General features: G+C 37.6%; 1 protein-coding gene across 6 annotated transcripts in view; it reads right to left on the bottom strand.

Moving 5' to 3' along the window:
- Positions 1 to 1,523: 1,523 nt before the first annotated feature.
- Positions 1,524 to 14,885, bottom strand: part of HACD4 (3-hydroxyacyl-CoA dehydratase 4) — a 29,817-nt gene continuing 16,455 nt past the window's right edge. For 2 of the 6 annotated variants that reach the window (XM_086414325.1, XM_086414324.1), the window contains exons 4-7: positions 11,094 to 11,206; positions 6,642 to 6,748; positions 3,960 to 4,085; positions 1,975 to 2,796 (exon numbers count right to left, since the gene is read on the bottom strand). In XM_086414325.1, coding sequence (XP_086270451.1) covers positions 2,717 to 2,796; positions 3,960 to 4,085; positions 6,642 to 6,748; positions 11,094 to 11,206 — 426 coding nt within the window. In that variant the 3' untranslated portion in view covers positions 1,975 to 2,716. Of the gene's footprint in view, positions 2,797 to 2,882; positions 3,680 to 3,959; positions 4,086 to 6,641; positions 6,749 to 11,093; positions 11,207 to 14,885 lie in introns of all 6 variants that reach the window. The other 4 variants (XR_015169088.1, XR_015169089.1, XR_015169090.1 and 1 more) reach the window with 4 other exon arrangements.

The raw sequence follows: 14,885 nt of genomic DNA, 5'->3' as shown, positions 1-14,885 counted from the left end.
CGTAAAGCTTCTGCAGAGCAAAGGAAATCATCAAGAAAATGAAAAGACAACCTACTGAATGGAAGGAAATATTTGCAAATGATGTGACTGACAAGGAGTCAAAATCCAAAATATACAATCAGCTCATACAACTCAATATCAAAAAACAATCCAATCAAAAAATCAGCAGGATTTGAATTCCTATTGGTAGGAATGTAAATTGGTGCAGCCACTATAAAAAAGAGTGTGGAGGTTCCTTAGAAAAATTATGAACAGAACTACTTTATGACCCAGCAGTTCAGCGGTAAAGAATCCACCTGCAATGCAGGAGATACAGGAGTCATGGGTTTGATCCCTGGGTCAGGAAGATCCCCTGAAGGAAGAAATGGCAATCCACTTCAAAATTCTTGCCTGGAAAATCCCATGGACAGAGGAGCCTGGTGGGCTACAATCCATAGGGTCGAAGAGTCAGACACAGCTGAGCAGGCATGCACACACACATATGACCTGACAATTCAACTCTTGGGTATATACCCAGAAAAAGTAAAAACACTAATTCAGAAAGATTCATGCAACCCAATGTTCATAGCCACACTGTCTACAGTAGCCGAGACAAAGAAGCAACCCAAGTGCCCGTCAACAGATGATTGAAGAAGGTGTGCCATACATATTCTTATGGCACACCTTCTTAATTCAGTCATCATACATATCGGAGAAGGCAGTGGCACCCCACTCCAGTACTCCTGCCTGGAAAATCCCATGGATGGAGAAGCCTGGTAGGCTGCAGTCCATGGGGTCGCTGAGGGTCGGACACAACTTGAGCGACTTCACTTTCACTTTTCACTTTCATGCATTGGAGAAGGAAATGGCAACCCACTCCAGTGTTCTTGCCTGGAGAATCCCAGGGACGGGGGAGCCTGGTGGGCTGCCGTCTATGGGGTCACACAGAGTCGGACACGACTGAAGTGACTTAGCAGCAGCAGCAGCCATACATATACAATGGAGTATTAGTTAACCATAAAAGAATGAAATACTGCCTGCCACCTGGATGGACCTTCAGTATATTATATTAATACTTAGTGGAAGTAAGTCAGAGAAAGACAAATACTATGATATCATTTATATGTGGAATCAAATAATGCAAATGTATGTATATGCAAAACAGAAACAGACTCACAGACATAGAAAACACACTTGTGGTTACCAAAGAGGAAAGGACTGGAGGAAGTAACAAATTAAGGGTATGTTAAATTCTTTGTTAAAGAATTAACAAACTACTATAAATGAAACAGTTAAGCAACTGTGTGGCACAGGGAATTATACCCATTAACTTAAAATAACCTATAATGGCAAATAATGCAAAAATACTGAGTCACTATGCTGTACACTTGAACTAACATATATTTTAAGTCAACTGTACTTCCAATAAAAACAAAAGCAAAATAAAATGTAGCTTCTTACAAGGATAATTTTAACATTTATTTTAAAATTCCAAAAATTATAACTACATAAATACACCAACTATCTTTAGTAATACTCAATTGTTTCTTTTTAAATATTTTATTTAGTGGAAATAAGTTTACCCATTATTATAATGACATCCCCATTACTTGGTTCTTATTGTTAACACAACATTTAGTACTCTTTCTCACATAGTTACTTGGAGAAGGAAGTGGCAACCCACTCCAATATTCTTGCCTGGAGAATCCCATGGACAAAGGAACTTTGTGGGCTACAGTCCACAGGTCGCAAAGAGTTGGACACGACTGAGCGATTTCACGTTCACTTTACATAGTTACTGGATAATAAGATTTTATAATTTTTTCAAGAAAAATGAATGATATACTGAAGGTACAAAAATTCTATTAGTAAATTATTCACATATATTTTAGATCTTCAAAGAAAGGAACATTTTTAAAAACTGTAAGTGATGACATATGGTTTATAGTAATTAGCAATAATTCAGTAATAATCTGAAGCATCACTAGTTCTCAGTTTTCTTTAAATTGATTTATTATATTTGTGTACCTTTTATCTCCGTGTAAGGTATGTATATGGCCTGATTAAATCTTCCAAGAAAGGAATATGGGGCATGATTTGTGAAACAAAGTCTGTTCTGTTTTCCTCAGGGTCCTCTTTTAAGACAGCAAAGTCCAAACAACTTGTGTAATATTAACAATACTCTTTCAGTGTTTGGAAAAATGTTTTATTTTCCAAGTTTGTCTAATGTTTAAGGTGGGTGTTAACTATGGGCACAGTGATATCAGTCTATAAAATAGGCTATTCTAGAAAAGTACAGGGCATATTACACACCACTCCCCTCCCACAGATTAGCTGCTACATGGGAACTCAGAAGTGAAAAGAAATAGATGTAAATAGATGTCATTTAAGTTAACAACTTTGGTTTCTTAGTTTAATTGAATCTACTCCAGTTAAAATCCTATTTCTCATTAACTTTACAGGAAAATAATCAGGCTTCACACAATACAAACTTAACTTGTGTAAAATTCACAGCTTTGGTGAAACAGGTTGTGAAGAATATATGAACTAAAAACAATGTGTGGGAAAAACAGACTGTGGTGTATGTCAAGAGTTCTGGGGAGGAGTGCAATTATTCCATGTTATGGATTTTTGTCAAATACTAGATATCTGTTCACCAGAATACTTCCGGTGTTGTGTTTCCTGCAGCTGACTCCACAAGCCTCTTCTTTCTCATGTCACATCCCAGTGCTATGCTTCACATTTTCTTCTTATTGGGAAACACTCTGAGGATGTCTCGTCTTTCTGAATAAAGATGATTGTAGGTGAAATACATTCCTAAGGTAGAGAAGAAAATGGCAAAAGTAAGATTGATTAACCATCTCTTTGGAGAAGGCAATGGTACCCCACTCCAGTACTCTTGCCTGGAAAATCCCAAGGACGGAGGAGCCTGGTAGGCTGCAGTCCATAGGGTCGCTAAGAGTCGGACACGACTGAGCAACTTCACTTTCACTTTTCACTTTCATGCACTGGAGAAGGAAATGGCACCCCACTCCAGTGTTCTTGCCTGGAGAATCCCAGGGACGGGGGAGCCTGGTGGGCTGCCGTCTATAGGGTCACACAGAGTCGGACACGACTGAAGTGACTTAGCAGCAGCAGCAACAATTTCTTTGGAAAGAACCATGGTTTTGAAATACAGCGTACTGCCTGGAGTCCAGGAAGAGGACACTTGCAAAGGAGACTCAAAGAAGAATACTTAAAGAGTGATCAGATCTTCTGAAGAAGGGGAAGTAAATTCCTCCATCTTACTGTTCTGCATATTACAAAGAAGGAACTTTTCCCCGTTCTTTAGCTCTCTCCATTCCCCCCAAAGTTTCACATTTGTCTTCTTTTTTATGTGTTGTTCTTACATACCTGATAGTTGTTATCTTCTAGAGGTAATACTTATCTTAAGGATGTATGAAGGTTAGAGCTGATGAAACTAAAATTTAACAACAGAAGTCTGTTTCTCGATTTCCTGGACAGATTAATTAATCGATCAGGTTTTCTCAGCTCCATATATTTTTCTTGAGTCTTTAGCACCTACTCCCACTTGCCTGCTAGGAAATGCTAGCACATACGACCAAACAAACAGGAATCAGAAACAGATACAAATGGGAAATCCAAAGATAGCCAAGTTTACTTAGTTTGACATCCTGATTTTCTTTGTAGATGCTTGTGTCTGTTGGTGAAAATTTCATACACAAAGCAGTTACATTTTCTGCCAGTAAAACTCTTTTTGTTCATACAGTGATATATTTGATCTCATAATGCCCTGCAAAAACCATTAGAAATAACTTCTAAGTGCTTTACTAATAAGTAATAAGGTCCAGGTCATCATTCCAGGTATCCTCTATCATCTCTTGCACGTTTACAGACCTTTCTATTGATACCAAGGTAGATGGCAGCACAAACCAAAAAGCACAGGAAGAATGCAAAAACAGAACAGAAAAGCCACTTACCTACAAACAGCATCATGAGATATATTTTCAGCACATATGGGAAATAGAAGGATAAGTCAAAGGGCAGCTTTGTGGAGTAAGTGCCAAATGATTCGAAATAAGGCAGCGACTGATAGATGGTAAATGCTGTTTAAAGAAAAAACGAATCATGAAGGTTTCCCTTCTTACCTTGCTACATGGATATGTATGTATGTTAGCACAATTGAAGGATATTCTGAATTTGATAATGACAATCCTGTGAAAACTGCTGAATCCTTTTGCCAAAGCTATAATTTGGTATGGAAATGCACTGAAGATCAGATTGGCAGGGCCATTACAGCAGTGGGATCTGCTAAATTTTTATCCTTGTTTTATTTTATTGTGCCTACATAGAAAGAGTTTACTGTGTTTCTCTGTTTATTGAGGTATAGTTGATGTATAAGTTTCAGGTGTGCAACAGAGTGATTCATGATTTTGTACAGTGAAGTATAAATGGCTATACTCCATTTATAGTTATTATAAAACATCAGCCATATTCCCTGTCTGTATAATATATCCTTTTAGCTTATTTATTTTATACATAGGGGTTTGTACCAAAAATGGTATCTCAAAATACCTGTCCTCTTAGCCACAAGTAGTGGTGATAGATGAGTGAACATGGAAAATGCTTCATATATTTTCCTCTTAGAGTTTCACAACACACATTGGTAGAATGGAGATTCTGTCAAGTTCTGCAATAAAGAAACTGGTTTCACCCATTTCCTCAGTTTAACTGGTCTTGGAAGAGCTGCTTCTTCTTCCCCATCCCCAGCAGTACTTAATAAAACTTCTGAGGAATAGTGTGAGAAATGCTGGCCTCCAATTACTTTGAAGGAGGAGGCTCTTGTCAAATAAAGAGTTGAATATTCTATGGAATTATACCCCATATATAGACCTTTAATAACATTTCATGGGATAAAAAGACAATGTACTACGGTTTGTAAGATGTTGTCATCAAGGTAAGCTGGGTGAAGGTACATGGCAACAATGCACTATTTTTACAACTTATTTTGAGTCTAAAATTATTATTTTTAATTTCTTCCCTTAAAAGATGGAGGAAAAGTCAGGTGCCTACAGCTTTTATAGCCAGACAGTGGCATCAGCATAGAGTCTGCACGTGACACCAAAAAAAAAGGAAATATATAGAAACGTACAAAATTGCAGTCACCTACATTCCACCACCCAGAATTAATCATTATCGATATTTTGTTATATACGCTTTCAAAATGTTTCTGCATATGCTTTTCTTAATTGCAAGAATAAGTATACGAATCTAATTTTAATAAAAGAATATGCATTTTACAGCAACCATATACAAAGCTTTCCTAAGAAACAAGAAGGCTTACAATTACGGAATAAAAAGAAAAGTCTGCTACATATTTATTCGTCCTTTATTCTTAGGAAAATATTAGTCATATTTCTACTTTATTACTTTATATATTCTTTACAGTATTTTTATATTATCTAACAAATGAAGGTACTTAATAAATGTTTCAATGAGTGAGGGATTTTGTTCTCAAATAAATGTGCAATCCATTTTTTATGGTTTTTAAGATTTTCTAGATTCTTTTGGCATAGTCTAATTTCAAAACTCAATAATTCTTCCTTTTGAAAACAAAACATATTTTAAGATGATACTTAATATGATTTACTAGAATATAAGCTCTTTTTCTCTGGTCATTGGTGGATAGAAAACATGTGGGTATCATATATACTTTACAATTATTATCAATGTCACCATCATTTTATGTTAAATATTTCTATATGTTTTCCCTTAGTTACCTTAACATGTGCTCTCTTCATTTCTTTATGCCTTTGGTTTTCAAAAACTTTTATCATGTCCGTTTCAGAGTTTCCTGTCTCCTAAATCTATTACAGAAGGAAGCATATATTCCACAAATATCCTCAAGCTCTTTGCAAATAGATGTTTAACCACTTGATTTTAAGCTTAAGTTTTACATTTAGGCTTAGTAATCAGCTTACTTCACATTGTATTTAATAATTCATTGTTTATTGATTATGTACATTGGGTTCATAAGAGAAAGGAAGGAAGAAACAAAGACAACCCTGTATTCCTGTGAAGCTTAGAGACTAGACAGGGAAATCTATATTAATCAAAGAATCATGCAAATGTCTAATTACTGCTAAGGTTTTACTAAAGAGATTCATAGTGGGAACTGGTGTAGATGAGGAAGTTGAGAAATGTTTCCCTGAGAAACCGATGATTAATCTATATGTAGAGTTCATTGTCTCTGGCAAAGTAGGCTGCACAATAGCTGGTAAGTGGAAAGGCTAGTCCTGCTAGGGGGAACTGAATTTCTATGCATTAAAAATAATCACTGAGTCACTAAATGTTAAACCCCCTTTGGATGAGGAAACAGAAAGGTTAAATGATTTACCCAAAACTCAGCGAGTTAATGAAGGTAAGGGCCTGCACTCAGATGTCCTCATTCCTCATCCAATATTTTGTCTACTGTGCAGAACTGCTTCCTCCTCTAACTTTGCTTTTTAATGCTTTGCTTCTTTGCATCAAGGGAAGTATGCCAGGAGAGATAACACTGAGTCAGCTGAACAGTGGCAAAAATAGTAATTTAATCATCAGAAAGTGTTGTGAACCATTATTGCTTTGTCAGTAAACAATACAGAAAGTCACTCTTTTCCTACCTTCAGCGAGAACACACAAAGGATAAATTGGCATCCACAGGGTTTGACTGAACCATGTCAAGACAGCATAGGATATTCCAATGACTGACAACATGCTGTAAGTGTACCTGAAAGGAGACAAGTTTGCTCATCAACATTTGCTGCTGGTGTCTGGGAAATAACAGGAGAAGAAAACACTTTACTTTGTAACTGAATACAAAGGTAAAACCAGAGAGCATGCAAATTCCTTACTTTATTTCCTGTAATGTAAGCAGGAGAAGAGGTAAAAAAATGGATGGAGAGGAACCATGTCAGTCTGGCTTGTCTCGTGGGGTGGATCATAGATAATTATAGAGGTAAAGAGGAAAAAATGTAACTCTTGTCCCTTAGCAAATTACAGTTACAAGTTTCCTCAAATAGTGACTTCAATTTCACTTGGAAGCCAAACCCATTTTATACAGCAGCTAAGTTTCTTAAGACAGACAGACCTATAAATATCTATGGAAAAAATTTTAAAACTTTTTTTTAAAATGGGCCATCCTGTGTAAACAACTAAATAAGGGGCCTTAGGAGCTTGTGTTGAGTACAGGAGGTGATTTTAAACCTGCCTTTGTGATGTAACAGATGAAGTAGTCAATATCTTTTTATTTCTCAAGCTTAAGCATACATCAGAATCACTCAGAGGGCTTGCTAAAGCACAAATTGCTAGGCATCTCCAGAGCATCTGATTCAAGGGACCTGAGAATTTGTATTACAAACAAGCTCCAGGTGATGCTGAGGCCACTGGCCCAGGGACCACACTTAGAACTACTGGCGCAGGCAGTGCATACATACGGCAAAACAAATCCAAAACTTGGAAAACATGAATGCAGTAAAGTAAATCTTTCACTCACTCCAGGACCCTCCTTCCATTTCTCAGAGGCAATGTCCAATGCCAGTTTCTTATATACTCTTTCCAAAATCCTTTGCCTATGCTTATCTCTGTGTATACACTATATATAATATACATCAGTAGTGTAAGCACTCACCAACATGTTATCATGTTATCAAACTTTTTGTTCTTTACCAATACAAGGAAAAAATGGCATTTCACTACTTTGATGTTTTTTTCTCTTATTAAAAAAGTAGGTAAGAATCTTTGCATATGTTTAGAAATCATTTCTGTAGAAGTCCAGTGTGTCTCTTTTTTGCTGTTGCTTGTGGTTTGGGTTTTAAACCTAAAAATCCATTGTCAAATCCAAGATCAAAAACATTTACCCTTATGTCTTCTTCTGAGTTTTATAGTTCTAGCTCTTCTGTTTATGTTTTTAATCCATTTTGAGTTAATTTTTATATATGGTGTGGAGTAACAAACCGAATTCCTTCTTTTGCATGTAGATATCCAGTTGGCCCAGCATCATTTGACTGAAAGATTATTCCAAAAGACTATTTTTCTCCACTGAATGATCTTGGCATCTTGTCAACAATCAACTGACCATAAATTCGGAAGTTTATCTCAGAATTATCAATTCTATTCCATGCTATATCTTTATGTCTGTATCACACTCTTGATGTGTGCAACTTTTTTTACTTTGTAGTAAGTTTTGAAATTGAGAAGTGCGAATCTTCTAACTATGTTCTTCTTTTTCAAGATTCTTTTGGCTACTCTGGTTTCTTGAGGTTTCCATATGTGTTTTAGGATCAGCTTCTCAACTTCTGCATTGAATCTGGAATGCAGAAGATCAACTTGAGAACTGTTCCATCTTAAAAACATTGTCTTCAACTCACAAACATGGGACATCTTTCCATGTATTTAGATCTCCTTTCATTTCTCTGAACAATGTTTTTAGTGCACTACTTGTGCACATCTTTTGTTAAATTTATGTCTAAGTACTTTTTAGATGCTATTGTACACGGAATTGTTTCCTTAATTTTATTTTAGGATAGGCCCTTGAAAATGGGTAGAATACATTTAATTTTTGTAAAGCTGACCTTTGAAAAACACAGATTTGAACTATGTGGGTCCACTTACATGAAGATTTTTTTCAATAGTAAGTACTGCAGTGCTACACTCGCTGGTTAGTTGAATCCAGACACAGAACTGCAGACAGAGAGGAACTCTATATATGAAAAGTTATATATGGATTTTCAACTGTGCAGAAAGTCAGCACTCCAACCCTCACATGTTCAAGGGTCAAATGTATATCCATTTTGTATTCTACAACTTTGCTGAACTAGCTTATTCTAGTGCTTTTAGTGAATTCCTTATGATTTTTTAACATAAAATTGTATCATCTGAGATAATTTTACTCCTTCTTTTCTGATGTAGATGACTTTTATACCATTTTCTTGCCTAACTGCCATGCCTAGAACTTCAGTGTAATGTTGAATAAAAGAGACAAGAGTAAACATTGTTGTCTTGTTCCTGATCTTTGGAAGAAAGATCAGTCTTTCACCATTAACCATCGTGTTACTGTGGAGTTTTCACAGATACTTTCATCAGTTTCAGGAAGTTGCTTTTCAAAACATCATTCTAAGGTAAACTTGGAAGTTAATTCTACCCCCATTTTACACAGGAAAAAAAGAGTTTCAATATGGTTAAGCAGTTAGGAATTTCACTCCTAGGTTAAGAGAAATGAAAACATATGTGCACACAAAAGCTTGTACATGGATGTTCATAGCAGTATTCCTCCTGACCAAAAAGTAGAAACATCCCAAAGTCCATCAGCTGACAAATGAATGAAATTGGTATATCGATGTAACAGAATATTATTCAGCCAAAAAAGAAATAAATATTGATACCTGTTACAACACGGCTATACCTTGAAAACATTATACTAAGTGAAAGACACCAATCACAAAAAGCACATGTCATGTGACTCCATTTATACGAACCATCCAGAACAGGCAAATCCATACAGACAGTATATTAGAAGTTGCCAGAGGCTGGAAGGAAGAGGGAAGGGGGCATGACTGCTGATGGATTTGGGGCTCCTCTGGGGGGCAATGAAAATGGTCTCAAATTAGATAGTGGTGATTGTTACACATATCTTTGAATAAACTAAAACCAACAAATTTTATACTTTAAAAGGGTAAATATTAAGGTCCATGAATTATCCCACTGCTGTTATTTTTAAGATTATGTGATTTGTCCAAGCATAAGTAGTAGAGGTGAGGTTCATCTTGAGATCTTCTACTTCTATGTCCCAAAGTCTTTCCATCACATCACAATACTACTCTCAATGCCAAAACTACTTTGTTCTCTAATGGGTCTACTGAACTTATCTGAGACTGGACTGATACTGAAAGAAGTGAGCATACAGAGAATAAAACATGAGAAAGCCACAGTTCCCTGGGACATCCCTGGAAGTCCAGTGGTTAAGACTTCCCCTTCCAATGCAAGGAGTGAAGGTTTAATCACTGGTCAGAGAGCTAAGATCCCACATGCCTTGTGGCCCAAAGGACAAAAACATAAAACAGAAGCAATATTGTAACAAACTCAATAAAGACTTTAAAAAATGATGTACATTAAAAAAAATAACAACAAGAAAGCAAGACACAGTCCCAGATGAGGCTCCATGTCTCATAAACAGGAACTCACAGGCTATAAAAGTCCCTAAAGTTTGCCCCAAGTCCACAAATCTTTCAGGTAAAAGTGAGAAATAACTAAGTTATATATAACAAAGAATTATAGTCATTTTAATTCAACAAAATATTTCATTTTAATCATTCTACTTAGAATATGTTAACTCAGCCAAGATTTTGACAGAAAGAATTTATATAACCTCTGCTAAAATGCTGTGGACTTTTGTTACCCATTCACATCCAGGTCTTTCCAGCAAGAGGGACAGTTCTCAAGAAGTAGCAGTTAGGAACCTCTCCAAAGTGAGCCACTGTGCAAAGAGGCTATTTTACACCATTGCTGGTAGAGATACTACTAGGCTCATCTTATTGCAAAGCTTTAGAATTTAGAAGTCAACATAACACCAACTAGGACAAGGATTCTAAACATGAGGTCCAAGGATTCCCAGTGAGCTCATGAACGAGCTTCAGTTATTTGAACCTGCTGGAGCTGTATACACATGTTTGTGGAGGTGTGTTTTTCACCCCAGAGAGATAAAGCCCTATATTTAAAATACTCTTGAAACCAACTTTGTAAATTGTGACTATGATAGAAAAGTCTGGCTTTGTTTATTAAAGTAACATGTACTGGAGCAATTGCAGAGAATGCCTTTCATTAGCAAACAGCTGTGAGGTTTATTCCCAATTGGTGTTATGCCTGAATGCACTGATTTGCTCTTGTAATACCATGGTAGGTTTTCATTATCTTTGATATGCCCATTATGGAGAGCATAAAAAATACATTTCCATATCAAGATAAAATAATATGAAAAGAGGTTATGTACTTATCTCTGAGCAATCAAACACAGGCAACTAATACTGGTTTCACTGTAGAAAGTAATCTGGCTTTAAGAGGTTATTTTGCCTCCTTACCTAACCATATCCAATAGATTCCAAAAGATGAATAACACACACACCACGTATTTCTCTTGGACTTCTTCTTGACTGGTGATCACCATAAAGAGGACAATTATTCTTTCTGTGAGCTAACAAAAGAAATAGCAAAGTCAAGAATTAGGATCATCTGTATAGCATGTAGGTAATTTTCTAATTTTAAAAACCAAAGTTCCTCTTAATAAATATGCTTTAACTCTAAATATGTATGTTATACAATTAATATTATCTCTGGGGGAGTAAGGTTATGGATGAATTTCATTTCCTCCTTTTTGGTTTCTTTTTTTCTGTATTCTCCAAATTGAATGTAATGGATAAAAACATAACAGATATTTCATCTGAATCACAGCATGTCCCTTCTTGTGACACATGAACACATGGTTTTACTCACTTTGACAAGCTTTCATTGGGTGTCCACTATATATCAGGTGCTAAGACAACATATACAATGAAAAGCCTCATCCTTGCTACACAGGGCAGCACCGGTAAGAGAATGTGGGGCAGTCACTACAGCACAGTGTGAATAATGCCGTCATTTAAAGGGCCATGTGTGGGAGGAGAGGTGGGGGAGATAGACTGTGTGGGAAAAGGATGCAGAGAGATACATGGAGACAGGCAACATTTCAGCTGGATCTTGAGGAATGGACAGGGTTTATCAGGTAGACTGGATAGGAGAGTGGGCATCCTGGGGAGCAGCCAGAGCAAAGACGTGGAGGTGTGAAAACACAGCTGTGCTGGGGGCCAAAACATCCCTGAGGGCCAGAAAGGAAGTGCACAAACAGAACCATGGGAGATAAAACTGAAAACATGCTGCTTGTGAAGAGTTTTGAATGTCAGGCCAAGAAATTTCCATTTCATCCAACCAAGAAGCCACCATAGTTTTTTTTTTTTTTTTTTTGGGGTGGGGTGGGGTGTGGTGCAGGGGTGTTGAGAGTTGAGAGGTGGGAAATAATATAATCCTAACCCTCATACGCTAGTGGAAAGTGAAAAGAATTCACAAATTCATATTTTTTCCAAGTCAGTAAGCATTTGTAAATCACTGAGAATTCACACACTTATGGCTTAGCTCCTATTACTGACCTCAAAATACACATTCCTCTTTCCAATCTAAATATATGTATTCTTATGCTGTATTAATATACTTCGTATATTCTGCATTTTTGTTGGCTTTTAACAGAATATTTTACTTTCCTCACAGTGGTCACAGGAAACTATCCCTGAGATTGCGAGAGCATATTAGTGATAAAGACGAGGGCTGACTTGTGTCTTTCAGTAGCTGTCTTTATTTTTAAAGTGGATCAGGGAGAAAAGACTTGGATAATCTGTGACTTTGAATCACAGCCTGTTAGTCCTGGAAAATCACCTAGTGCAGAGAAATCCAAAATTTGCCAATATCAGGCCAGAGGATCAGAAATTCACATGTAGAAGCTGTATCAGTGTGCTTATAATCACATTGGTGAGTCAAGAGGGCCCTTACTTAGCTAAGGAAATTAGACACAATTCAAACCTTAGTCAATCGATGGAAGCTACCTACCTGGCAGTTTTTCTTTTGTTAATCTTTCTTTCAATGCTCTAGTTTCTTGACTTAACCATATTTATGTAATGAAGTAGACGTAACTGAAATGATTAATTACTGAATGACCCGAGCTTACTGCCGTGACATACAGCAACCTTCAGATAACAAGATCTTAGCAGCAAACAAGTACTTAGGCACTGCCTAATCTTACATTTCATCAGTGTCTGCTAATTGGGAAAATTATCTAATTTTTGATCAAAATCTCAGGAGATAAACACATGAATGCGTGCACACAAACACAGTTCTAATTACATGGCTGACTACTGAAATAAAGAACATAAAGTGAAAGTGAAAGTGAAGTCGCTCAGTCGTGTCCGACTCTTTGCGACCCCATGGGTGGTAGCCTGCACCAGGCTCCTCCGTCCATGGGATTTTCTAGGCAAGAGTACTGAAGTGGGTTGCCATTTCCTTCTCCAGGGAATCTTCCCGACCCAGGGATCGAATCCAGGTCTCCCACATTGTAGACAGACGCTTTACCATCTGAGCCACCAAAGAACATAAGCTACTTCTGATAAGACAGATCTCTAGGAGCCCTGCTAGATACATACCCAACCCCACCTTTTTACAAACAAGGAAATTGGGAACCAGAGAAATCAAGTGATTTGCCCAACCTAGAGGCAGACCTGGAAACATATATATCCTGAGTCTCCTGGCTTCCAGAGTTGTAATGCCAGGCTGCCCCTCAATTGATGAGTAGGGAGGGAAAAGACTCTCCTACAAGGGGCTGGAGCTGCACAAAGAAACACTGTTGAAAATAATCACTTAAGGGACTGCGGTACATCGGTGATGGAATCCCAACTGCATAGGAGAGGCAATAAGCATGCCCCCTGAACACAACCACATCCATACAGGTATGTGAAGACCCATCACCCCCTCGACGATATCCATCTAATTAACAAATTATCTGATGGTTATTTAACTCTATCTTGACCATTCAATGGCAAGACAATGGGAGAATATAGTTGGCAATATTCCTAAATTGGTAAAAAAAAAAAAAAAAATTACTGGTTACTTTGTGCCTGTGTCTAAACACATGCCATCTCATTTAATCTCCATAACAACCCCAGGAAGTGCTACTGCCATTTTCTGCCTTTTACAAAGAAAGCGTTCTTTGTAGTCATTTTACAAAGTGAAAATGACTTGCTACAGATGTGGAAGCAAAATCTAGACCATGTCATTCTAAATTCCTTGTTCTGACACACTGAGACATTTTCACCTTTGCTTTTTAATGGGCTACAGCCATCCCACATTGAAGGTCAGGAAGGGCGGCGGTGAGGAGATACACCTCGTCCAAGGTAAGGAGCAATGGCTGCGCTTTGCTGGAGCAGCCGTGAAGAGATACCCCACGCCCAAGGTAAGAGAAACCCAAGTAAGACGGTAGGTGTTGCAAGAGGGCATCAGAGGGCAAACACACTGAAACCATACTCACAGAAAACTAGTCAATCTAATCACACTAGGACCACAGCCTTGTCTAACTCAATGAAACTAAGCCATGCCCGTGGGGCAACCCAAGACGGGCGGGTCACGGTGGAGAGATTTGATAGAATGTGGTCCACTGGAGAAGGGAATGGCAAACCACTTCAGTATTCTTGCCTTGAGAACCCCATAAACAGTATGAAAAGGCAAAATGATAGGATACTGAAAGAGAAACTCCCCAGGTCAGTAGGTGCCCAATATGCTACTGGAGATCAGTGGAGAAATAACTCCACAAAGAATGAAGGGATGGAGCCAAAGCAAAAACAATACCCAGCTGTGGATGTGACTGGTGATAGAAGCAAGGTCCGATGCTGTAAAGAGCAATATTGCATAGGAACCTGGAATGTCAGGTCCATGAATCAAGGCAAATTGGAAGTGGTCAAACAAGAGATGGCAAGAGTGTATGTCGACAGTCTAGGAATCAGCAAACTGAAATGGACTGGAATGGGTGAATTTAACTCAGATGACCATTATATCTACTACTGCGGGCAGGAATCCCTCAGAAGAAATGGAGTAGCCATCATGGTCAACAAAAGAGTCCAAAATGCAGCACTTGGATGCAATCTCAAAAACGACAGAATGATCTCTGTTCATTTCCAAGGCAAACCATTCAATATCACAGTAATCCAAGTCTATGCCCCAACCAGTAACGCTGAAGAAGCTGAAATTGAACGGTTCTATGAAGACCTACAAGACCTTGCAGAACTAACACCCAAAAA

The sequence above is a fragment of the Bos grunniens genome, chromosome 8, assembly GCF_055505025.1.
Source record: "Bos grunniens cultivar Pamir isolate PY7600 chromosome 8, Bosgru_T2T1.0, whole genome shotgun sequence".
Classification (NCBI taxonomy): domain Eukaryota; kingdom Metazoa; phylum Chordata; class Mammalia; order Artiodactyla; family Bovidae; genus Bos; species Bos grunniens.
This window is presented reverse-complemented; position numbering and strand designations above follow the sequence as displayed.